We start from the raw sequence: 24,199 nt of genomic DNA, 5'->3' as shown, positions 1-24,199 counted from the left end.
TCACAGCAGTTTGGAAGCAAGGGCTGGCGATCCACTTTGGAAAACTGGACCACTGTTCTACCCAGACACATAGGTTCAAGCTCGGACTTTCTAGTTGAAATTTTCATTTTTCCTTCCAGTGAGCCAGATCCACCAGAATAATGCATGCCAAGCCCCTTCTGAATCATGTTGTTTCCTTCGTGGAGTGACAATGAGATACTCCCTCAGCAGACACGAGGAAGCCTGCTCTAAAAAGCAGGGAGGGGAGCTAGAGCCACTCTGTGTCAGCTGGAGAGGTGGCCCAAAGAGACCCCATCATCCGTTCCAGTGGGCTCTCTCACTGGGCTGCCCCAAAGGAGTCAACTGCCCCCCAGAGGCTGCCCCAAAGGAGTCAACTGCCCCCCAGAGGCTGCCCCAAAGGAGTCAACTGCCCCCCAGAGGCTGCCCCAAAGGAGTCAACTGCCCCCCAGAGGCTGCCCCAAAGGAGTCAACTGCCCCCCAGAGGCTGCCCCAAAGGAGTCAACTGCCCCCCAGAGGCTGCCCCAAAGGAGTCAACTGCCCCCCAGAGGCTGCCCCAAAGGAGTCAACTGCCCCCCAGAGGCTGCCCCAAAGCGGCAACGCCTTTGTGCTCCTTCAGTGCCCATTAAAACCTCATTCTCCAATCCCACACAGCTGTTTTCTCCCCTCTTTAACAAAGATGAAATACTCGAAAGCTTTTCCGATGTAAAAGGGGCCCAGGATTAAAGGTGACAAAGAGGGCTGAAGGCCACCCTCTTGTCAGCAGGTGGCCCGTGAGTCCCTCAGGCTGTGGACAACGCCATGGCTTCTCTGCAGCAGAACCGGTGAACCCAGAAAGAGGGCCACTCTCTGGCCTCTGGCTTCTGAGGAGCCACCAGCAGCCATGCGGCTGCCCAGGGAGTCTTGGCCTCCTGCTTGAAGCCCTGCTGCTCCTGGCAGTTGTGAGGCTGTGGGTCCTGGATGGAACCCCATTTTAAATGAGTGCTCCCAGATCCCAGCAGACAGCATGCCCATGGGCTGCAAGACTGGCTTTTCATATCTGTCCAGGTGTTTGGTTTGTGCACAGGCCTGCGGTTTGAAAACCTTCCTAGAACGGGGACAGAGCGAGGGGCCAGGCTGGAAGCCGTCCTTGCTGAGTTCCAAATGCACGCTCCGCTTTCTCCTGGCCTGGCTAATGGGCGGGGTGCCTGTTCCTGCAGGGGTCTCGTTTGCCTTCAATGCCAACAGGCCCCCCAAACTTCGCCCCTTCCCCTCTTTTTTTTCTTAATGTCCACAGCCGCTGGGATTTCATCTCTTGGAGATTAACTTACTCAACGTATTTCTGGAGCGTGGATTATGTGCTGGGAAGTGTTCTAGGGACAGGAGCTCTGGCAGGGCAGCAGGCAGGCCTGGCCCAGCCCTAAGGGGCTCTCATTCTTGGGGTGAAGGTGGGCAGAAGTGAGTCAGCAGTGGTGAGTGTGAGGGGCATGAGGGGCGGGGACAGAGTACGTGTCTGCAATGGCACAGGGCAGCCAGGAAGGGCTCCCCCGAGTGGAGAGGGGATGAACTGAAGGGCACAGCTTCAGCATGGTGCTGACCAACAGCCCGAAGGCTGGTACGGCAGGGGCAGAGACGGGGAAGGCTGCTGCAACGTTGGCAAAGCCCAATCACTTCGATCCCAGAAGCCACGCTGGGAAATTAGACTCTACTCTCTGCGAGGGGGCTGCTCTGGCCTGCGTTTTTAAAAAGAGCTTGTGGCTGCTGTGTGGAGAATAGACTGAGGGCAGGCAAGGACAAGGGGACCACAGTCTATCGCAGTCCACTGGGCAAAGGATGGCAGTGCATAGAGTAGTGGCGATGGAGGAGACAATTAGTTGGATTCAGGAAACACACGGTTTAAAGGCAGGGTCAAGGGCACTTATTAGTGGGCTAGATGAAAAATCTGACAGAAAGGGAGGTCAAAGCGGACTCTGTGATCTATATCTATATAGATATAATTTTTAAAACTTGATCCACTGAGTAAACAGAGGTATAATTTTCAGAGTTGTGTGTTATTTTTAGGGGGAGCGGGGAGAAGAACAAGACTGGTTTAGAAACGCCAAGTCTGAGACACTTGGGCATCTAAGCGATGATACTGAGTAGGCATTAGTTATACTGGGAGTGAGGGAAGGGGCGGTCGCTCCAAGATAGAATATCTATATCTTAGGATCTACAAGCTGTCCACTGAAGCGTGAGTCAAACATGTCCCCATCAATGTATACCTATTTTTATTTTTCAAAATCATTAAGAACACCTTGCTGGATAATGTGTGGTCTGAGTGACCCCTAAACAGTCCACATCTCTACCAGTCACAGGACACATGGGAGGACATCAGTCTCCTAAGGGAAAAGATGAGAGCGACAGTCTACAGAGAGACGGGCCCTGGTTCACCACTCTCTAATGCACTGAGAATTCCCGTTTAACTGCCACTGGCTAGACAGATTTCCTGATTAGATGGGCTAGTGTCAACAAAACAATCACAAAAATAGAAAGCCACTTAGAAAGACTTCTCCAAAGAATCCCTGGCCCGGACGCAAGGACGCAAGAGGACACACACAAGAGGAAACTGCCAGGGCTGGCCCTCCTGTACTCCTTGTTCTGATTCTTTGTCCAGCCGCATCACGAGCTAGAACCAGGGGGCATTTCCAGCAGATCCAGTAAGAGTTGGCCCCAAACACTAGCAATTAAGGAGAAGACTTCTTAGGGAAAAAAGTGAATTCACCACCAGTACTGTACTGTTAACAAAGAACCTTCCTGAATGATAAGTCTTATACCTATAACACTTATTTAAAATTTTTGTTGATTCAATCAATCATTGCCTTAGACATGTCTTTCATAATGTGCATCAACTACTAGACAACGGTATAAAGTATATAATTTGAAGTCAGCATTCATACATTTTAAAAAATATAGATGAGTTAAATTTTAAGTAAAGAACACTTAAGTAAAAACGTTCAACCCCTCAGGTGAGAGCGTAGTTTGGAAGCCGTCAGTGCCGAGTAGCGGTTAAAAGTTCGAGGACCCAATGAGGCTGTCTAGGAGAAGGGGGCTGAGAGGGCCGAGTCCGGGGACAGTGTTTAAGGAGCAGACAGTCACGGAAGAACCCAGCACTGACATGGGAAGAGAGAGCAGCCACAGAGGAAGGAAAGCGGGGTGTCCCCAGCTCACGGGAAGAAAGTGCTTCCAGGGGCAGAGATGATGCCCTGTGCCTGCAGGGAGCCCGCAGGGAGGAATGCCAGCTGGCAACGAGTTTGGACAACACACCAGTTGTCAGAAACCTTGGAAAAACAAAACCAGAAGCGCCATGCGGGTGGAGAGGCGGGGGATGGAAACAAATCGGCAAGCGGTGAGGAGAAAATCGGTGCCAAAGACGCGAAAGCAATGAGTTGCCACCATTCTTTGCAAAGAACGGCGGCAACGCCCGGGGAGAAGTGGGGAGTCCGTGGCAGGTCCTTGGTTTTACACAGGCGACAGGTCTCTGAGCTGCTGGACATGATCTCACAGCGGGTGTAGGACAGTGGTTCTCAACCTGTGGGTCTCGACCCCTTTGGGAGTTGAACGGCGCTTTCACAGGACTTGCCTAAGACCATCGGAAAACATATTTTTTCCGATGGTCTTAGGAACCAAGACACCATACCTGGATTTCAACCTTTGTACTGATGTTGGCTTTTTATGCATACCATCGCAAAATGTAGCAATGTACTGTACTGTTGCTATATTAAGACTGTTACCCATGCTACACCACGCTTCAACGCAAATTTTCATTTATTTGTCATTAGAAATAAATAGTCCACAATATATAATTACATACTGTTTTTGTGATGAATCACTATGCTTTAATTATGTTCAATTTGTAACAATGAAAATACATCCTGCCTATCAGATATTCACATGATGATTCATAGCAGTAGCAAAATGACAGTTATGAAGTAGCAGTGAAAATAATTTTATGGCTGGGGTTCCCCACCACCTGAGGAACCGTATGAAAGGGTCGCAGCAGCATGAGGAAGGTGGAGACCCACTGCTGTACTACTAGAAGAGCCTCCAAGATGGGGAGATGGTGGAAACAGTGGGTGTGACATTCTTGAGAAGACAAGAGGGTTGGGGGCCAGTCGGGGTGGCTCTAAACAGGAGCGGGAGCTCGTCCTCCGTGTGAACAGGTGTCAAATCTGACCGTCCGTGGACACGGGGACATTAGGAGTTTGATGCAGAACGGCAGTGATGAAGTCATTTTTCTAGCCTGCCTGATGCTCATGGACATCTCTGCCTGGAAGTTTTGTTCAAACTCAAGTTCAACAAACCCAAGGAGACCATTCCTTTGCCCTCTCCTGCCTAGACGCTCCTGCCCTTCTGCCTTTACTCTTTTTATGAATGACGTTCTACTCTCCCAATCACCACAGCTCCAAAACCTAGTCACCTCTGACCTCTCGGTCCCCTCCAGTCGGCTGTAGCATCCTACAATTGTGTCCCTCTTGTCTACCCCCTAGTCTTCATCCCCATCATCCTATCAGAATGACCACAAAAGCCGTTTCCTTGCCTCTTGTTTCTCCCTGCCTTAGCTTGGTGACATCTTATCATTTGAGTCACCTTTCTAAATGCTTCTCTGATGGTGTCACTGTCTGGTCAACAAACCCCATGAGCTTGACTTCGGATTTCGCTGATGCACCCCGAAGTTATTCACCTCTTTCTCATGCTCTCTCGAGCACCTGTTTCTTCCAGCTTTTCCTCTAAATCTCTTCTGATTATTTCTCCCCCAGCGACTACATTCATCTAATCAGTCAACCAACCCACAGCCTTTTTCTAGGTGTGTCCTGCATATGAGAACAGGGCTGGTGAGAGGGGGGACATATGGGAAGCAGATGCCAGGATCAGAGACCAAGTCAGAAATTTCTGAGCTCACCCCGATTCTTTCCTCTTGTCTGTCCCCAGTCCAACTTGTCACCAAATGCTACTTATTTTTTCTGCCTAAATCTTTCTTTAATTCATTGCTTCTTCTCAACTTTCCACATCTATCTAAAGCATTCAAAAGTCTCCCAAATGGCCTTTTTGTTCCATTCATTGTCTATACTTCAGTCAGAAAGATCATTCTAGAACACCAATATGACATCACATCCCCTGATTCAATTTTTGATGGCACCACGCCACCTAAAAGATAAAGCTGAGGCTCCCTGGCAACAAAGTCAAGGTCTTCCATGACTTGGCCATGCCCTCCCTGTGAGCCATAGATACACATCCCATCTATCTTGCACTCTGGGCTTCTTGTTATTAGATGCCACTGAGTCAACCCATGACTCATGGTAACCCCATGCAAAACTGGATCCGACAGTTGTGAGCCATCAGATTTCCATACGTTGACTGGGGAGAGAGCCTGCCAGGCCTTTCTTCCAAGTCTACCTTAGTCTGGAAGCTCCGCTGAAACCTGTTCAGCACAACAGCACACAAATGCCCCTGGTGGACAGGTGGTGGCTGTGTTGAAGTGCTTCGGTTAAGAATTGCATCCAAGCCTCCTGCTGGAAGGCCAGAATTGCATCATGGAATCACCACTGCCCCGATCTTGAAATGCCAATTAGTCCAGTGTACAGCTTGCTCTTTCCCACCTCCCCTACACCATTCCTCTATTTGGAATATGCCTCCCATTTAGGCATCATCTATACAGCCTGTAAAACTCAGCTTAGGCTTTTTCTGTTTTAGGAAAGCGTCTCTGCTTGGTATTCTTATCAATCTCGATATGTAATTATTGTGTTCTATTTTGATTTGTGGGATCTACCAATAACAGAACTGGCTCCAGTTGAGTAAATTCCCTACGAGTGCTGAGTGCAAGAATCCAGGCACTAGTGGACTTGCCAGTTGTCTGGGCGGTCTGTTTTTAAAATTAAAATACATATACAAACGGCTTCGAAAATGTGTGTGCGAAATTTTTGTTACCGTTCCATTTCATTTTTCCATGGCCTTTTGGAAGCACTCTCATATTTATATATATATCAGCAAATACATTTCTTAAATAATTTATGCTTTAGCTGGGAATGAGTCCATACCATAGTTAATTTTTCTTCAGACAAGAAGGACTTTAGGAATTACTGTGGAGCTTAAGGAATTTGTTCCTTAGAGAATTTTTTTTTTGCCATCTTGCTAACTAGATCACAGATGGCACAAAGGCCACCTGCAGAGCAGGCGGTCCCGGAAGTCCCCAGATGTCAAAGTAATGAGGCTTACATACAAAACCATTGATCAGAACGAAAGCCTTCAGCTGGCCCAAAGTGACTGTGTTCTTTGATGTAACTTGGAACTTTAAAAATAAATTTTCAAAAATATTAGAATGACAATTTATTGGAGAAATAGGCAAAGAACATATTCTCCGAAGAAGAACTTCAAGTGCTCACAAACTCACATACACCAGCACTCTCAGTCTTTCTGAGCATCAAGGAAAAGCAAATGACAATGACATCGCTTTTGGCCTATCAGATTGGTAACAATGAAAAAGACCGAGTACAGAGCCCGCGTGGCAAGGGTGTGGGCAGGATGTTGGAAGGAGTTGGTGTGGTCTTGGGGGACACACATGAGCAGGCTCTCTCCGTTCCAAATGCACAAGGAAGACTGTAGGTGAGTCCGTGCATTTGAATGTCGGTGCTGAAGAATGTTGACGATACTCTGGCCTGACAGGTGAACAAACAAATCTGTCCTGGAAGACGTATAGCCTGACTTCGTCTTAAGTCAGACTTCAAGGTTAGTCAGACTTCATCACGTGCACTTTGGACATGCTTTCAGGAAAAAGCAGTCCCTGGAGAAGGACATCATGCTTGGTAAAGTGGAGCATCCGCACAAAAGAGGAAGATTTGCAGAAAGATGGACTGACCTGGTGGCTGCAGCCTGAGCTCAAACAGCCCCATCGTGGTGAGGAGGACCAAGGACCGGGACCAGACACAAGGTTCTTCTGAGTGGGCACAGGCTTGGCAGCCCCTGACAACATCCCTGTCACATGTCACAGTGTCACACGCGCATGCTCTTTAGCCCAGTGATAGTAGGTCTGCAAGTCTCTCCTACCACACACACCGAGGAGACTTACGAAGCACTGTCTGCAACAGGAGTATGGCTGCGAAACACTGGGATCTTCACAAAAGACTAGAAAGCTTTACAAGGAAGGAGGCAACTCCTGTTTCAGCAAGCTGTCCAAGAGCTACTCAACAAGACAAGAAACCACTGCCACCAGGTCCATTCCAACTGACAGAGACCCTCGAGGACAGGTAGCACTGTTCCTGTGAGTTTCTGAGACGAATTCTTTATGGGGTCGAAAGCCTTCTCATTGCAGGGGTCCTCAAACTTTTTAAGCAGGGGGCCAGTTCACTGTCCCTCAGGCCCATTGGAGGGCCGGACTATAGTTTAAAAAAAACTATGAACAAACTCCTTTGCACACTGCACGTATCTTATTTTTAAGTAAAAAACAAAACACAGTAAAAACACCCGGCGGGTCGGATAAATATCCTCGGCGGGCCGTATGTGGCCCGTGGGCCGTAGTTTGAGGACCCCTGCCTGAGAGACTGGCTGGTGGTTTCGAGACACTGACCTGGCAGTGAGCAGCCCCACAAGTATACCACTATTGGCTACAGTACAGTTAAAAACAAGTTAACCAACTATTCGTATTATATCCATACATTTTCCCCAAAATTCTTTCCTCACGACAGTCTATTCTCAACAGAGCATTGCTTTTTGAAAAACAAACAAAAAAAACAAGTCAGATCCCTGTAATTCCTCAGCCCAACCTACCTATCGACTTCTGTTCTCAGATTTTTAAAAATTCAGAGTCCTTACCATGATGTATCTATCAGTCCCCAGCTTGTGTTCTCTGGCCCCCCAGTAACTCCCTGCATAATACAAATGGTTTGCCCTCTACGAACCTGAAGCTGATTCGTTTCCTCAAAGAATATCACAGCCCTGAAGGCCCTGCGGAGCCCCGTCATACTCAGTCGGACCCCGAAATACTGGAGGCTGGGCGGCAGGTGTTGGGATGACACTGTTTATCCTGCTCTCCCCTCCTGCTCTCTGCAGTGCTAATCATGTGGCCTCCTCTCCAGGCTGTCTGGTAAGTCTCTTCCCCACACAGCACCATAGCTGCTTCCTCCCGTCCCTATGCCTCTGCGCAGACCACACCACGCAGTCACCCCGTTGGGAGAGTACGTGCCTCTTCACCCTTCACCTCGTCCCAGCACACTCTAGTCCCTCCCCGTCCCTGTCCCTGCTGACTCGTTCTCCAAGTCCCTACCACCATCTGCTCCAGGATACATTTGCTTGTTTATTGGTTTGTCCTCTGTTTCTTTCCTCTAGAGCAGTAATTTCCCAAAGTGGGTGATACCTCCCCCCGGCGGGGATGGGGGAAGCATCCAGGGGGTGGCACAGGTGTTACCTACACTTTAATCTGGATCGTGAGCTGAAGTACAAAAGTTTGTCATTACCAGGGGGTGCTGAGTCATTTCCCCCCTGAGGAGGAGGTCGTAGGCCACAGAAGTTTGAGAACATATGATCTAGATTTATAAGCTTGGAGGGCTGAGGCTTTCCCTGGATTTTCTTCACTGCTGGATTGCCACAGCCCCTAGAAAAGTCTCTGGCCCAGAGTGGTGCTCGGCTAAGTATGCACTGACTAAATAAATAAAGTTCCATTAATTTTCATGTGCATCCAAACAGATGTGGGAAACACACAGGAAACTGCTCACAGAGGGGCTGGAGAGAGCTGTGGGGAGAACATCCACCTCTTAGTGCAAACATTTCTATAGGGTTTGAAACATGTACTGTTTTTTCCATTTAAAGTGAAATTTGAAGTCTTTTAGAAGGAAAACAGTGATTCCACCCCCTCCCTCCATCTTCCAGGTAATTCAGAAATACTCTTTGGGGTTTCTTTGGGGAGCCACTGACTAATAATTGTCTAAAGGAACTATCCTGGGCCCTGGCGGCATAGTGGGTTACTCATTGGGCTGCTAACTGCAAGGTCTGAGGTTCAAACCCACCAGCTGCTCTGTGGGAGCAAGATGCCTCTGTCTGCAGAGCCTTACCATCTTAGAAGTCCTCAGGAGCACCATGCTACCCTGTGGGGTCACTAGCAGCCAGAATGGCCTCAGGGGCAGTGTGTTGGCCTTGTCTCCATTGAAGACAGAGTTCAAAATCTGCCAGTGGCCAGGAATGTGAGACGCACACAGGTACTCACACACAGGCACATGGATGCTCTATGGCTTGATGGAGCCCTGTGCTGGCTGGATCAAAGGTCTTCCTTCTTAACACACCTGACCTTTCTTTACACCTTCCTGTACAGGGATGTCACTGGTAACTCTGTGCGATTTTCTCTTCGTGGTAAAATCTTCAACACTGCTGTCAGAGTGGAACCAGTCTAGCCCCATGGATGCTACACAATTCGTCCTCTGCTAGAGAGTGCTCCTGAGACAGGAGCTTCTAGAAAGCACATGCAAACTAGGCCTGTAATGACAAGCATCTCAGGGGCACATCCGGGCACGTTGGGACAGCTGCACTGGTTGCCAAGGAGACTGTTCCAACTCTGGGCAGCCCTGGCGTTTCAGAGCTGAACTGAGACGCATGGGGTTTTCATGGCTGTGACTTTTCGGGGGCAGAGCGCCAGGCATTTCTTTCAAGGCCCCTCTGGGGTGGGGCTTGAACTGCCAACCTCTCAGTCGTAGTCCAGTCTAACCTTCTGTGCTACCCAGGGACACCGAGTGATAATCCTATTAGGAGTTGGACCACAGCCCTCGGAACACCACGGCCACAGCCCTAAGGAAATGGCTTTTCCTGTGTCCTTCACCAGCCATGCGGTGACCTTTCAGGGCATCTCCCTGAGAGAATAAGTAATGGGGGGGGGGGGGACAGGGGCACTAGTTGCCTCTGAGAGTCCACACAGAAGTCGAGCAACTCACCCAGCAACAGCCACTCCCACCATGAAAACTAGAATGCTTAGAATTTAAAACAGCAATAAACCAACCAGCTCAGTGTCCCCTGCCTGCTGTTTTTAGTTTTTAAGAGTCAGTTGGAATGAAAGCTTGAGACTCTCTTCAAACCGGCCTGAGTGGCAGTTGCACTTGACTTCTACTGAGTTTTGGCAAAACTGCGGATTTGGGCTCTGGGGCTCCTGCTGACAGTCTTCTAGAACAAGAGCCTCCAGGCTCAGCATTGCTTCCTCAAGAGCGCTGATTCCTTACTCCTTAGATCAAGCTTCGTTCCAGATACACGTCGGCAAAGGCACGGTTCACACTGGGGGGGGGGGGGGCGGGGGGGATGCCCATCGTCTCTAGCTCCTTGTGTGGGACCAGACAAATGGGATCTGGGCAAGAGACCTTACCCCTCTGAGCCTGTTTGCTCATCTCTTCATGGGCAAAATGTGCGCCTATCTCCGAAGGCCACCCTTAGAATTCAGTGAGATAATGCACAGACATGGGAAACAGCATTAAAAAGATCATGGAGTTTTTTCACAAACTTGTTGAGCCCCCTCGGAGCTTAGCTTTTGGGCTAGCAGCCCCGCTGCCATGAAGCCCATTCTGACTCTGAGAACTCAATCTCATTACCAGAATGACCACAAGGTAAGAGCTCGCTGTGCTCCAGCTAAGACTTTGCAGGTCGTGGTGGCTGTCGGTACCATCAAGGTGGTCGCAACCCATAGCGACCTTGTGCACAACAGAGCAACCCACTGCCTTCTCCTGCACCCCTCACCAGTGTTCCTCGCCTGAGCCCATGGTGACAGCCCCTGTGTCATCCATCTCGTTGAGGGCCTTCCTCCTTTCTGCTCCCCTCCACTTTACCAGCATGGCGTCCTTCTCCAGGGACTGGGCTCTCCTGACCACATGTCCAAAGCATGGAAGAGGAAGGTTTGCCGTCCTTATCTCTCCCATAACTGTCTAAAAGAGCCCCTCTGGGCAGACAAGCCTTCAAGCTGACCACCTTGGACCTCCTGCCAGCTTTATCAGAGGAGCCAGTGCACTGAAGTGCCAGTTCACTCACACACACACACACACACACACATACACACACTCACACGCGCACACACACACTCACGTGCAAGCGCACACACACATGCTCACACGCACACGCACACACACACGCACACACACGCGCACACACACGCACACTCACACACGCGCACATACACACTCACACGCGCACACGCACACACACGCGCACGCGCGCACACACTCACACGCGCACACGCACACACACAGAGTACCACCACCCTGGCACTCGTGGGTGTCGTGGGTGGAATGCAGCTCAGAATCCCATCAGGAAGCTGAGGGTCCCTTGACCTCACCTTTGTACAAAGGTCCCCATAGGCAAGCCAGAGGTGATGAGAGAGAGAGAGATGGGGGGGGGCGGGGGAGAAAAGGCTTATGAGCGTCCTCTACATACCGGGGAAGTCTCTTCTCGCCCCAGCTGGGGAATCAAGCTGCTCCAAGGCCCTCCCTCCCTCAGACCTTTAGAAGGCAGCACACCCTCTCAGGGATCCTACCTCTTCCTTTCGTCCCTCCACTCAACCAACATTTACTGCATTGCCCCACAAGGAGGCACTCTTCCAGGTGCAGAGGACAAAAGTAAGGAGATTGCACCTGGGCCCATGGGAGCTTCCTTCCAGTCTAGTAGATGGGCAGATGGGCAGACACCATGCAGCAGTTCCAAATGAGGTGGTGTCCAGAAGGTTCTCTGAAGGGAACCTGAGAAGCTCTGAGAAGGGAGAATGGGCCAGATTTGTTTTGGGTGGCCCTATGTGTTTCTTGCGGTTCGGTTAGCAAGAAGGTTCTATCAATAGGCCACTCACCACACTGGTTCTCCACGTGGCCCTGGCCCACTCCACAGGCCTCAGCCTGGCGTTCAGAGGTCCGGGGGCCCTTTTTAGACACCTCCAGATCACGGCCGGACAGCTGCAGGTGGAGCTGCTCCCTGTGTGCCGCTTTCCGGAGCGTGCGGACTGCTTTCCGGAGCCGCCTCTCTGTTCGCTTCACCACGCAGCTCAGATCACAGGATGCTATGGGAACAAGAGGGGCGGCAGTGGGCGGGGATCAGACTGCAGCCCGTGAGCATGTCCAGACAGACGGCAGGACCCACCAACACCCAAAGTTCCGTGTGGGACAGGATGGGGGACACCTGGAAGCGGGCACTTAGCCGACTGGGCAGCAGTCCATTCCAATCAAAATGTGTAGACCAAAATGGTAGCTTTGGGTTTTTTAGAAAGCAGATAAAACTCTTCAGGATCCAAATCAATTCAATTTACTATTTTGGGGGGGCGGGGCGGGGGGACCACAACAACAAAACAGGAGATACTTCAGTCATCGCATTCGCTTTCCCCCCAAGAAAGACGAACCGTGAAAGACAAAGAAGTAAGGAGCAAGCTGCGAGCAGCCTGGCACCAGAGACTGCGTTCCAACCAACCTGTCACCTCCTTTTGGTTAGCCTCAAGCTCAAACTCAACAGTGACAAGCGTTTCCTTAGTGGCGCTCCGTCGGCCGGGGGCTCCCGGGACTTGCTCGCCCGAGCTGCATGCAAGGTTTGCGTAGCGGAAGCTCTCTCTTACTGAACTGCGCGTGTCTGCATGAGGAAACAAAAGGATCGGGAGCCAACGCCGGCAAAGCGCGCAGCTGCACAGCCGCTCGATGCCCTAAACACTCCTCTACACAACGCTGCGGGGACGAGATGATTCGCTCCAGCTGCGGAGCCGTTGCAAGCCCTCGGCTGGGAGCAAGCGTGACACTGCGGTTTAGAAGACGCACTGTGGCCTCTGGGTAACGCTGCAGTTTAGCTCTTGAAAATTCTTTTCACGGATAAACAATGCTTTGTGTTTCCGATGGATCAGCCACATACATGGAAGAGGAGAACCGGGGTCACCTCGCCTCCCCCCAACCCCACCCCCACCCCACCCCTTTCTGCTGACAGCTGAGTCCTAAGGCGCCCACATGCCCTCCAAGTGGGCTTCTCTAAAGCTGGTCTGTGAGTTCTCAGGCCCGGGCCGAGGCTTCAAATAAGGAACGAGGACAGGACTAGAGAGGAAGCCAGCTCCTGCATTCAGCTCAACCTGACCTTGGGCCAACTCCGACTCCAAGGGCCAGCTGCAAAGCACATCCACAGCGATGTCTCATGTGGAATGACCAGGAGCAATGCATGACACGAAGAGTCAACAGAACCAATCGATGTCAGGAAGGCGTCTGGCATGGGAATGAGAGCGTGCGTGTGTGCCTGCTATAGGCTTCTGCATATCCCATTTCCTGCCCTTGGCCATCGCCTCGCCACCCTAGGGCTTCCAGAGAATGTTTTAGCCAAAGCTTGTCCATCGGGCCCCAAGAGCAGGTCCACACACCATCCACACTCGTTAGCCCCTCATCTGAAATTGTGCTGCATTGAATCTGACCACAGTGAACTGTATTATAGACTTCGCTGACCTGAGGTTAACTTTTCAGAAAGCCAACTTTCAATAGCAAGTTACCCGGACGCTCACTTTGAACCTTTTTCTCCGGCAATGTTCCCATATCTGTTTCTTTTCTGTTCTAAAAATCATTTTTAGGTTTACATGAACATTGCTGAGAAAGTTCACATAGACCCCCCTTCGCCCAGCTTAACCTGGATGGCCACATCTTACGTCAATTTGGTACATTTATGAAACAACAAGAACAACACTGGTGCAAGATCAATAATTAAGCTAGAGGCCAAATCTATTTTGAAATAATGCCTCTGAGTTAAAAGTGAGCATACGTGGTCACTGTAGAGAATTTGAAAAATGAAGAATAAAAAGAGTCACTGACCACCCTCCCCCCAGATGTAGGCAACAATGAACGAGAGGACCAGACTGAGTTTCCTTGTTGCCTCCAAGGCATACTTTTTCTTACACAGCTTGCCTTGTAGTACCTATGCCAAATGTGACCCTTTGATATTTTCCTCTTTGCTGTCTAGAAAGAATATTTTCCTATGTCATTGGGCATGACTGCCAACATGGAATTAATAGCTGCGTACTATTTTATCAAACAGTGATCCCAAGCCTGAACTTGGCTAGCCACTTATGCAGAAGGTCAAAGAAATGGCTCGAGTGATCTTTCTGCTGGGTTGTCTGCTTCAGCGGAGGAAGGACTGGGGAGAGAAGCGTCCTGCACACAGGGACCCCAGCCCTTAGTGGCGCTCAAAACCATGCAACAAAGGGCGCGCCCCTTGCACAGGTTTGCACGTACATTCAGTGGCACCGACGGTAGTCATCCTGTCGTGCCACCCTCCCGCACCCTTTTCCGAATCATTCCGCTGCCCATAGTGGCAACACAACGGCTGTTACTGCTGCGCTGTCCTCTCTAAAATATCCTGTGAAACAGGATGGGGCGCACAAGCCAGGAGAGAAGGGCGTGCTGGCTCTGCTCTTGCCAGTAAGGCCAGGCCTCCCTGGATGGTGTTTGTGATGATACAGCCAAGGGGGTCACTGCCTCCAAAATCTAGACCTGCAGGAGAGTCATCGTCCAAAAAGAACCTTTTCTGAGCCAGGCCTTTCTTCATTTGCTGTGACCTGTTTGAAACAAACTCTAAGATCGAGAGAATTGGACCCAATACAAGCTGCCACATATCTTATGCCTCATTGATCACTGTGAAATCACCGGTTTCCTTGAGTCTCACCAGCAGGACCTCACAAAGGAAGCTGAGGAGGCCAGGGCTCCCCCATGCCTAGTCTGTGAAAGGAGGCCCTGGTGAATCTGAGCCAGTGGATGGCTCTGGGCCCTCCCTGGGACGTTGAGCTCAGCTGTCACCTACCCCTTTCCCAGAATGTAGGGGTGCTCCCTACGCCAGCTGTCTGGTTGCATACCTGGTAGTACCGGGTGCGGACCCTCGGGAAACCGCTCAGCCTTTTTCAAACTACACTTGCCTTCATTTAGCTTAAAGGTTACACTTGTCCTGAGGGTGGCAGCATCTTCAGAAAGAAACAAGTGAGAAACGTCACCGTCAGAGGCAAAGGAATGGAAATGTCAGAGGAACAATGTAAGCTCTCTGTCGCTGGCTCCCCCCACATGCTATGTACCCCCAAACTTCTGCTTGCTGCAGCCCCTCTCTTAACCCCAAGACCAAGAAGAGTTGGGGTCACAAAGTGTGTAGTATCCTGGACCAGGAACACCAGGAAACGCCGAAGAGTTCATGTCTGACCCTCCAATAAGAGATAAACCGAGTGTACAATTATAACAGTGAAAGAGCTGACGATGGCCTCAATAGGGAGATGAAGGAGGAAGGGCTCTTGGGGTGGCTTTCTGTGAACGGAGACCGGAATCTCCCAGTCCAAAGTGGAACGAGACAGTTGAGGGGCAGGGCTAAGGACCCACTCCTAAAACCCCGCATCTAGGAGGACAGGGCAGAGGGAGCCGCCTATGCCAGACAAGGATGGCGCTCAGGAAACGTGGCCAGGCACCCCAAGATCTGGGAGGGACTCAGGGCCCGACCCAGAGGGCCCAATATACAAAATTCTGCTCTCCTTCCAGGCAGTCCTTAGCACAGGTTCAAGGCTCTGGAGTCAACAGCCTGATATAAAATTCCAGTTTTTTTTACTTGTGAGGAGAAGCTGAGCATGCTACTCAATCTCTCTGCCCTCAGGAACCTCATCTGTATAATGGACATAAATAACTGCACTCCCAACATGATCTGGCTATATGGGAATTAAACGAGATAATTTAAAAAAAAGTTTAGCCTACTGCCTAGTAAATAGCAAAAAACCGAAGGCCTGATGGCTATTGGTTTGTTGGAGTGGCTTAAATCTCCAACTACCCACCCCTGAGGAGTCAGGGAAACAGACCCTGAAGTCTGCTCTGGCTGGGTGGAAACAAGTGGCCAAAGAGGCAGCTGAAGGGCAGTGGCTAAAACTCTGGATCCAGACTGCCTGGGCCCGACGTGCTAGCCCACCGTTCTCTACCCGAGTCACCGTGAGTCTGGCATTTCACCTCTCTGCGCTGCGGTCTCCTTCCCTGTCTCAGGAGAGTGACAATAAACTGAATGAAGGTTGTCGTGCGGATTACATGAAGCAGTACACGTGATACACTGGGTAGCCTATTTTAATGGCGAGTCCACACATGTGAGCCATCAGCCCCACATGCCGGGCCTAATTCTGCTCACACACATAGATCTGTATCCACAGCCACTGCCCCTCAGAAGCTCTCCGGGCATAGAAGCGCAAGGTGTCTGCACCGTGAGGAACAGCCCTCCTGACAAACTGGGAACAGAGGGTGGGCGGGGAGCCCTTTCTCCATGGAGAGTCCCTGCTCCCCTTGCTCTGCCCACACTAGTCTCCTCCCAACTCCATGTGCCCACCCCGCATACATTCCCTGGGGGCCTCTGAGGTGCTCTGGGGAACAAAGGCTGTCAGGAGTTGAAACGGACCCAGCGGCAATGAGATGGGGAAGATGCCCCTGGTGTCAGAGCCCAGAGCCCAGGCCAGCACGAGGACTCGCTCGCGGCTGAGCGGGACCTTCCTGGCCCACTGAGGGCCTCGTAAGGGTCTGTTACCCGAGGAGGCCGGTTCACAGGGTCAAGGGCGCCGGCAAGAGCACCTGGCACCCGGTGCTGAGGTCACAAAGGCAACAAAGGAAACAAAGGCAACCCTCAGGGGACCGCCCCGTGAGGAAGACCCTAGAATGGGCGTTCTGGAAGGAAGGAAGGAAACAACATTCCTCAGCACCATGAAGCTGGGAAACCTGGGAATCAGGGAGTCGCAGAGAACACGCAGATGTGGTAATTACCCCCCAAAGCAGAGTCATTTGCTTTGTGCTGTTTGTTCCCGAGAGGAGCGGCATCCCCACAGGTGACAGAGTAGGCCTCTTGCGGTCCTAACAGACAGAACGTGGATTGTCAAACAGGTAGGCAAAGCACCCGTGTATCCTGGGCGTGGCGCAGGTCCCCCTCCACCCCCACTTTACATGGGCCATGGTCCTGGGTCCCTCGTATTGCTGGAACAGGTCTGTCACACGTGGACAGCATTCACAGAAATTTATTCTCCCAGTTTAGGAGGCTAGAAGTCCAAATTCAGAAGCCTGGTCTAGGCAAAGGCTGCCTGTCTCTATCTGTCTATCTGTCTCTCTCTCCTCTCCCCATGCATACCCCTCCCCATGAAGGTCTTTGTCTCTGCAGCTCTGCTTCCTGTCCCCTGGGAGAGCGCCACCTGTCTTACCTGACTCCTACTCTGCTCACTTGTTTAATTAATCTCTTGTATCTCCAAAGAGGTCAAATCAAGGCACACCATAAACTATATTCATTAACAAATCTCACAGGCCTAGAGGGTACTGTTTACAACACATATCTTTGGGGGACATAATTCAATACATAATATTTGATTCTTTGGCCCCCAAATGTATGCCCTTGCTACACGCAAAACACATTCACCCCATCCTCCCCCACCCCCAACACACACACCAAAAGAAAACAAAAAACACTGCTCACTGCCATCAACCTTCTAAGACAGAGTCGGACTCCCCCTGTGAGTTTCCAAGACTGTAATTCTTTAGGAGACTAGAAAGTCCCATCTTTCTCTGCACCCCATCACATCACGCCCCAAACTCTTTTAAAGTTTGTGTGGCCACATCCTTGACGGAAATGTTACGACTCTTGTCTGTAGTTCGTTGAGTACAATTTTGCAAATCTTTAAGTTCTGTTTTCATCCTGCATAGTTCATTTTTGAGCCCACCCTTTTCCTCGTGTGTTTTACAGTCAGCAGTAGAGACAGACCGGGCCGGCCCTGGGCTCTAGATTGCTTAGACATCGCGGCGGGCAGATATCCAATTCTTCACCTACACGTTCTACCTTCCACCAGATGGGTGAGCACAGTTGCTTGCCTCTGCATCAGAAGCGACAGCCTTCCTCCCCTGTGTGATGGCATGTTCACCGTTGTCTTCTAAGCCTCACCAGAGGCCCATGTAACACGCACTATCTAACAACACCCCATCGCTGGCGCCATATGCATTCTCTAGGAGACTCTCTGGCATTCTTCTCACTTCCTTTGAGCCCGCCCCACAATTGTCTTTGATGTCCATAATCCCACCAATAGTCTCTTCGAGGCAATAGAAGCTTTGACCATTGAACGCCTATGGCACCAGCCTCTGCCCGTTGTCCAGTTCTGCCTCTTCCCGTTGTCCAGGCCCACGACTTTGGTCTTGTTAGAGCAGTACCTCACTCTCCCAGGACCAAATTCGGTCTTCCTTACGCGGTGCTGCTACCACAGATAGCACCCAGGTGAAGGCTTATACAGACAGAAATGATTTTCTCACATTGGGGAAGCTAGAAGTCCAAAGTCAGGGTGCCGGCTCGCAGGGAAGGTATTCTCTCGTGGGAGACTCTGGAGGGAGGTCTTTTCTCTTCAGCTTCTACGTCCTGACTCTCTAGGGGTCTCTATCTTATTCCGTCTCTGCTCACTGTTTCATCTCCTTGATATCTACAGTGCTAACTCAAGACACACCTAGGCGAATCCTGCCTCCTTAATGAAACAAAGAGACCGCCCTTGAATGGGACTATAACTGCGGGCAGAAAGGTTAGGATTTACACACACATTTTCTGGGAGGACATGATTCAATCCGTCACAGGCTCAAGCAAACACTTGTTATGTGAGATGTCAGCATGTCGATCTCTGGAGGTGAGGGGACATCTGTTTTAGACTCTAGAAGCCAGGAAGGCCTGTCCGTGTTGCCCGACACGAACACCTGCCCTGAGGACTGGGACCCACTCACCTGAAGAGAGGTGAATGCCAGAGTGACATCTTAGGAAGCACCTGTCTCCTCCACCACTCTTACCGCACTGCAGGGACACATGGGCTGTCCTATTGGGCAGGAGCCCCTGCACTTCTAAACAGGATAAAACACAGACACTTAGGGAGAGAAGGAGACTTCCAGGTGTGACAGTGACAATTCCGTCCCATGCACCAAAAGCCCCACAATGTCAGAAAGAGAAGAGAGAGCTGCCACCGAGCACCGAGCACGGAACTAGTTCCCACCAAGTGAAAAAGAGGCTCTGGCGTGCTAAATGTCATGCAGAAAAGCAACCAGGGAAGCAGAAGCTTCCACGTCCACGAAGGAAGCAAAGAAGGAAACACCAACGAGCCTGCAAATATCTCCTGTTTTTGAACTGTGTCAAGAAGGGCAGCTGTGGAGGGGCGGCCAGCTGCGCTCTGGGTCCCAGTCGGGCAGCGGGGGACGCATGGAGTGCGCCTCAGTGCCCCTTACCCACACAGTCCTTTTTATTCCAGTGGAGCTTGTGCCCAGGGTGGCACTGGCATTCGTAGCTGCCCACTGTGTTCACACAGACCTGCTGACAGCCTCCGTTGTTGACGCCGCACTCGTCTGTGTCTGTGGAACAAAGCACACCCGGTCACAGGGGCCCATCGCCAGTCGCCCTTGAGACACTCGATGGAAACTGACTAAACCACAGGGACGAACTTGGCCTTCAGAATGTACGCCTGGCCCCCACCAACCCACACCCACTCCCCGCTCGGTGCCAGGCGGGACTCAGGACCCACACTTGGCAAACCCTTGCCCCCTTTGGCACACACAGGAAGGGGCAACCTCGGACATCACGCAGAATTCCAGTGTAAAGCCGCCTCATCCTCCCAGGGGCGGCCCAAGGAAGACAGAGCGAACCAGGACTCCCCCACTGACTCCATCAGCCCTGCCATTCCCAGGTCATTTGACTGTTTCTGTTTTTTAATTTTTACTTACTAATTTTTCATTCAATTTTTTTTAAGAACTCTTAAAGCCTAGACACATGCATACATATGCAAACATGAGAGGGGCGTCAAAAAGCTCCTGAGAAAATGGAATGAAAAGGTCATGGAGTTTTTCCATGAGGTTTTGAAGCCGCGCGTGCGAGTGTGTGTGTGTGGTTATGCAGAAATCGACAACATTGTGTGTACATAGGATGCAGGTGAGGAACAGAGAAGGTAAGGGACTTGCGGTGACCCCCCCCCCCATCAACCTGAGACTGGTCCAGGTCGGAGGATGCCCCCAATTAACCAGATGTACATTTGCACGGGCTTTCCTGGGGGATGATGAGAGGATGTGTCTGGCCTGGCTAAGAACGCGCTGGCATGAGAAGGGGACAGCGCTAGCTATCGCCATCATGCCTGTCCCTCTTCAAGCCTCGGGCACAAGGAAGTGGGGCAGACACACAGTCCTTAGACCAGTGGTTCTCCACCTTCCTCATGCTGCGACCCTTCCATACAGTTCCTTATGTGGTGGTGACCCCCCAACCAGAACATGATTTTCATTGCTACTTCATCACTGCAATTTTGCTACTGCTATGAATCGGGCAGCCCATGTGAAAGGGTTATTCGACCCCCAAAGGAGTTGTGACCCACAGGTTGAGAACCGCTGCCTTAGACCAATGAGTCCCAGAACTTTGAGGTCCCTCATAATCACCTTGGAAGGCTCAGCTATTCTGAATCAGAACCCCTAAATCTGTTTTCTGGGTGAGCCTGATCATTGGGAAAGGGAAGTGGGGAGCCCGTGATGCTAAGTCTGATTTGTGCCACAGATGTCTTGACCTGAGCTTGTGTAATATGACGTCAAACCGAGCAGCTAATTGGGTCCGGGGCAGAGAGAGAAACTCAATGACCCACTTTAGCTTAAAGAGCCAACAGTGAGGACAGAACCAAGGCTTTGCTGTCCAAACCTAGGTGCTGCAGGACCATGGCGTTGGCCTCTCTGGGGACTGTGACTTTACTCTCTGCTGGGATGTTCCAAAGGATAGGGTGCTCGCTCCCCAGAGACCCTCCCATTCTCTGCAGCCAATCAAGAGTTCACAGCTGAAAGAGCTCTGCTCTTCCCTCGGCTGCTTTTCACACTCGACATGTTCCAGGGATAAATGTGGGAGACTGCCCCCAGCAGATGCTGCCCTGGGGCGGATAAACTCATTACCACAGACCAGGGACTAGAAATGTGCCTTTCATCCGCCCCCTCCTTCCCCATGGAGGAAAATAAAGACCCCTGATCTGAGGAAATGTGGGCACCTCAGCCCGCCCACTCCCCTGCCAGGCCCAGCCTCTGCCTTCCTCTGGCCTCTGAAGGGCGGTGCTCTCACCTCCACAGTGGGCAAAGCCATAGAGGGTGTACCCCTTGTTGCAAGCACATGCAAATGTGCCCGGGTGATTGATGCAGTTGTGGTCACAGGTCCGATCCAGAGAGCACTCGTCCACATCTGGAATTTGCAAAGGGAGAGAGGAGCTGAGACACACACCCCCCCCCCCCAGGAAGGAGGAGGGGAGGAAGCAATGTGTTTATAATGAACACCAGCTGCATCCGACCAACAGCACAAACAACAACAAACCGTCTCAGAAGACCGTCTGTTCTCCTCTCCTGCCCACTCAGTGGTGAGCAAGAAAGGACAGCGTGTGCATTATTCATTTATTCACGGCCAGGGACCTTATGTCGAAATTCTGTTGCAAACAGCACTTGCCGAAAATCTCCAGTCATCTGTCTTGCCCACGCCTGTCCCCAGGGCTGAGTAATTTAAACAATTTAAATGAAGCCAAAGGAGATAGCTTACCTAAAAGGAATCGTGTTCGTCCTAAGGCACTAGCTAAGCATCATTATCGCTGCATCACTGTTGCTCAAACAGCAGCACTTACTGTACTGGGCGTGGTTCACGGAAGGGCAGAGAGAGATCTGGTTGCCATCTCTCGCTTTCTCCCTGACCTTCCTAGAAGCAGTCTTCGGACCCCAGGCGCCCTCCACAGTAGAACGTGTTGACCCTCGGATCCCCTGAAATGTTCTCTTGCAGACACTGAAAGGTGGTGTTGACGCTCCCAACTGGATCCTCCGGGCTGACGCCCTGATCTTGTTCCTCACCTTGACTCAGTCCTCCCTGTGCCCCACTGTCCACCGTCTCCTCGCCTCCCGTGGGAGTCATGGAAACTGACCTCAGGAGACTGCGTTTGTCATTCGAATCACACCTTTCCCTCTAGTCTGGTCCTCACCTCTGTCCGGCAGACTAATTGTCAGTATCCCCCTTTCTGAACTCTTTGGAAGGCTTCAACAGAATGACGACCGGGGCTTCAAATGGATAAACCAGAACCAGTATAGAAGCCAACCGGACCATGACTAGACCATATTTTCAACACTGAGTGTGCCGTGAGAAACCACATGAATAAAAACCAAACATCTGGAGGGAGCTGGAGGAATGAAAACGTGAAATAAGAAGTCACGTTCTTACAAAACCTCTTCATCCCAGAAATCCCGGCGATTTCCGCAGCATGTTTGTTCTGTGCAAATATTTGTTCTACCAAGACTGGCCAGGGAAAAATGAGGAAAAGTCCGCTTCTCGCCTGCTCATGGATACCACGCTATAAAATCTGCCATTAATCTCCGCCGGTTGTCGGGGAAGAGGGCCTGTTCAGTAGCTGACGCTGGCTCCTCACTGTGAGATTTCGCTTTGCCAGGAAATCATGAGATCACGTTTCTAATTCCTTTTAATGTGTTTACACAGCTCACACAGTATTTCTGGCTCTGTACATGATGAAGCAGTGTGTGCAACAATAAATTTGCTTTCCAAGCAAACTCAAGTCAGCCCACGCAGGGACCGTCCAGCATGAACCCCCTTGCTGGCTTTAAAGGCGAGGAGACACTTGAACTTTTCGACAAGTTATCTATTGGGAAGAGCAAACCGAGCGAGGGGTAAAACAAACAATGGACATGGTACAAACTAGACAGTCCTGTCTTCACAATCTGAAGTCAAGCCAGACATTCTAGAGAGAGGCTCAGGACCATTTTCTGAACAAAAATAAGCCAGGCAGTTCTGTCGATAAACGGAAGAGGACTAAACGATAGCCCACACTTCCTGAGTTTCTTTCTACCTGTCAGTAGGCCTTCAAAGGAGCTCATTTACAGGTATAAGTGATTCCCGCCACCCTGCCCACTCAAAATCGTTACTAATCTCAACGACATCAGCTACCCAGGGCAGCCCCATAGCTGCACCGCTTCTGTAGGGAGGAGGGGGTGCTGCTGAGGAGTCTGGACCCCTCCCTGAGGCCCAACCAACATCCCCTCGACACAGTCCCGCCCTCTCTCTCTGCCCTTCTCTCCCTTAGCCCCAAAGGCTTCCACACAAACACGATGAGGACAAAAACAAGTGACGTGTGAGCTTGATTGTGGATTGAACCTAAGTTTGGGCTAGAAAGTGTATTCATTTTTAATAGTCTATTGGCATTGAATTCCCGTATCCTACAATTCGATAGTTCAGTCCTATTAAGAAACATTGCATACTCATCACCGCAATCGATCCTAGAACACTCTCTTCTTCCTCAGACTCATTGTTAGTAGCGGAAACGTTTGTGATAAAGTCAGTAACATTAAAATAAATGTCGGACCAGGAAAGGCATTCCTAACCTCAGCACCCCGATCCAGCCCTGTTTACCCTCCAGGCCATAGTCCCTATCGAGCAGCAAATTCAGCTGTGAGCTGTTCTCCTGATTATCAGCAGCCGAATCCACGTGCAAGCTCTTCCTCTGGTTCACAGAGAAAAGGGGCGCTCAAGCTGCAGGTGGGATGAATGAGCGAGTCCTTCAAGCCCCTAGCGCCCTGGTCTCTGCGGGGTCCGGTTCTGCCCTCTCTGCTCCGCCCAACAGGGCACCGCACAGCGGAGCGACAGGTCGGCACCTACCTTGGCAAGACTTCTCATCTGTTAGTAACTTAAATCCTTTTCTGCAGCTGCAGTCGAAGCTGCCCACAGTGTTCTTGCAGACGTGGTCACAGCCCCCGCTGTGGGTCTGGCACTCGTCGACATCTGTAACGGGCGGGCACGGGCAATCAGGCAGCCGCCCGGCCTCACCATCCGCACACCCCTGACGCGCTCGTGCGTGCGCTTCATCAGAGAGCCACGCACAGAGCCGATCCATAAAACCCCCTCGGGGTGTGTGTGGACGTTTAGGTACACACATGGCCTGGTCTGGCCGAAGCCGTATTGAAAGACAAGGGCCTCACTCCGTCTTTTAAGACTGGCCTCGCGGAAACCGGGCCGAGACGAGGTCCCCTTGCAGTCCCTGCAGGGACACTGCTTTCCCAGGGGAACGCTAGTGGGACTAGCACGGGACAATAGCCTCAAAGCTTCTAGCTGAGTCCTGATACGCAAATCAACCTGCTCTTCTCTCAGGTTCACCTTGTAACTGGCTGTCTCCTCTCTTTTGATCATCCCGACAAACTGACCTCGCCTGGGAAATACCAGC

General features: G+C 51.1%; 1 protein-coding gene across 1 annotated transcript in view; it reads right to left on the bottom strand.

The window, feature by feature from the left end:
• The window catches only part of SCUBE2 (signal peptide, CUB domain and EGF like domain containing 2), an 84,726-nt gene that overhangs the window by 24,153 nt on the left and 36,374 nt on the right, over nt 1–24,199 (bottom strand). Inside the window, exons 9-12 of the mRNA XM_075546102.1 lie at nt 23,638–23,760; nt 21,061–21,177; nt 19,209–19,331; nt 11,813–12,019 (exon numbers count right to left, since the gene is read on the bottom strand). Of these exons, the coding sequence (XP_075402217.1) occupies nt 11,813–12,019; nt 19,209–19,331; nt 21,061–21,177; nt 23,638–23,760 (570 nt within the window). The remainder of the gene's footprint in view (nt 1–11,812; nt 12,020–19,208; nt 19,332–21,060; nt 21,178–23,637; nt 23,761–24,199) is intronic.

The sequence above is a fragment of the Tenrec ecaudatus genome, chromosome 4, assembly GCF_050624435.1.
Source record: "Tenrec ecaudatus isolate mTenEca1 chromosome 4, mTenEca1.hap1, whole genome shotgun sequence".
NCBI classification, from domain to species: Eukaryota; Metazoa; Chordata; class Mammalia; order Afrosoricida; family Tenrecidae; genus Tenrec; species Tenrec ecaudatus.
Note: the sequence above shows the minus strand (reverse complement) of the source record. Positions and strands in the feature narration are given on the sequence as shown.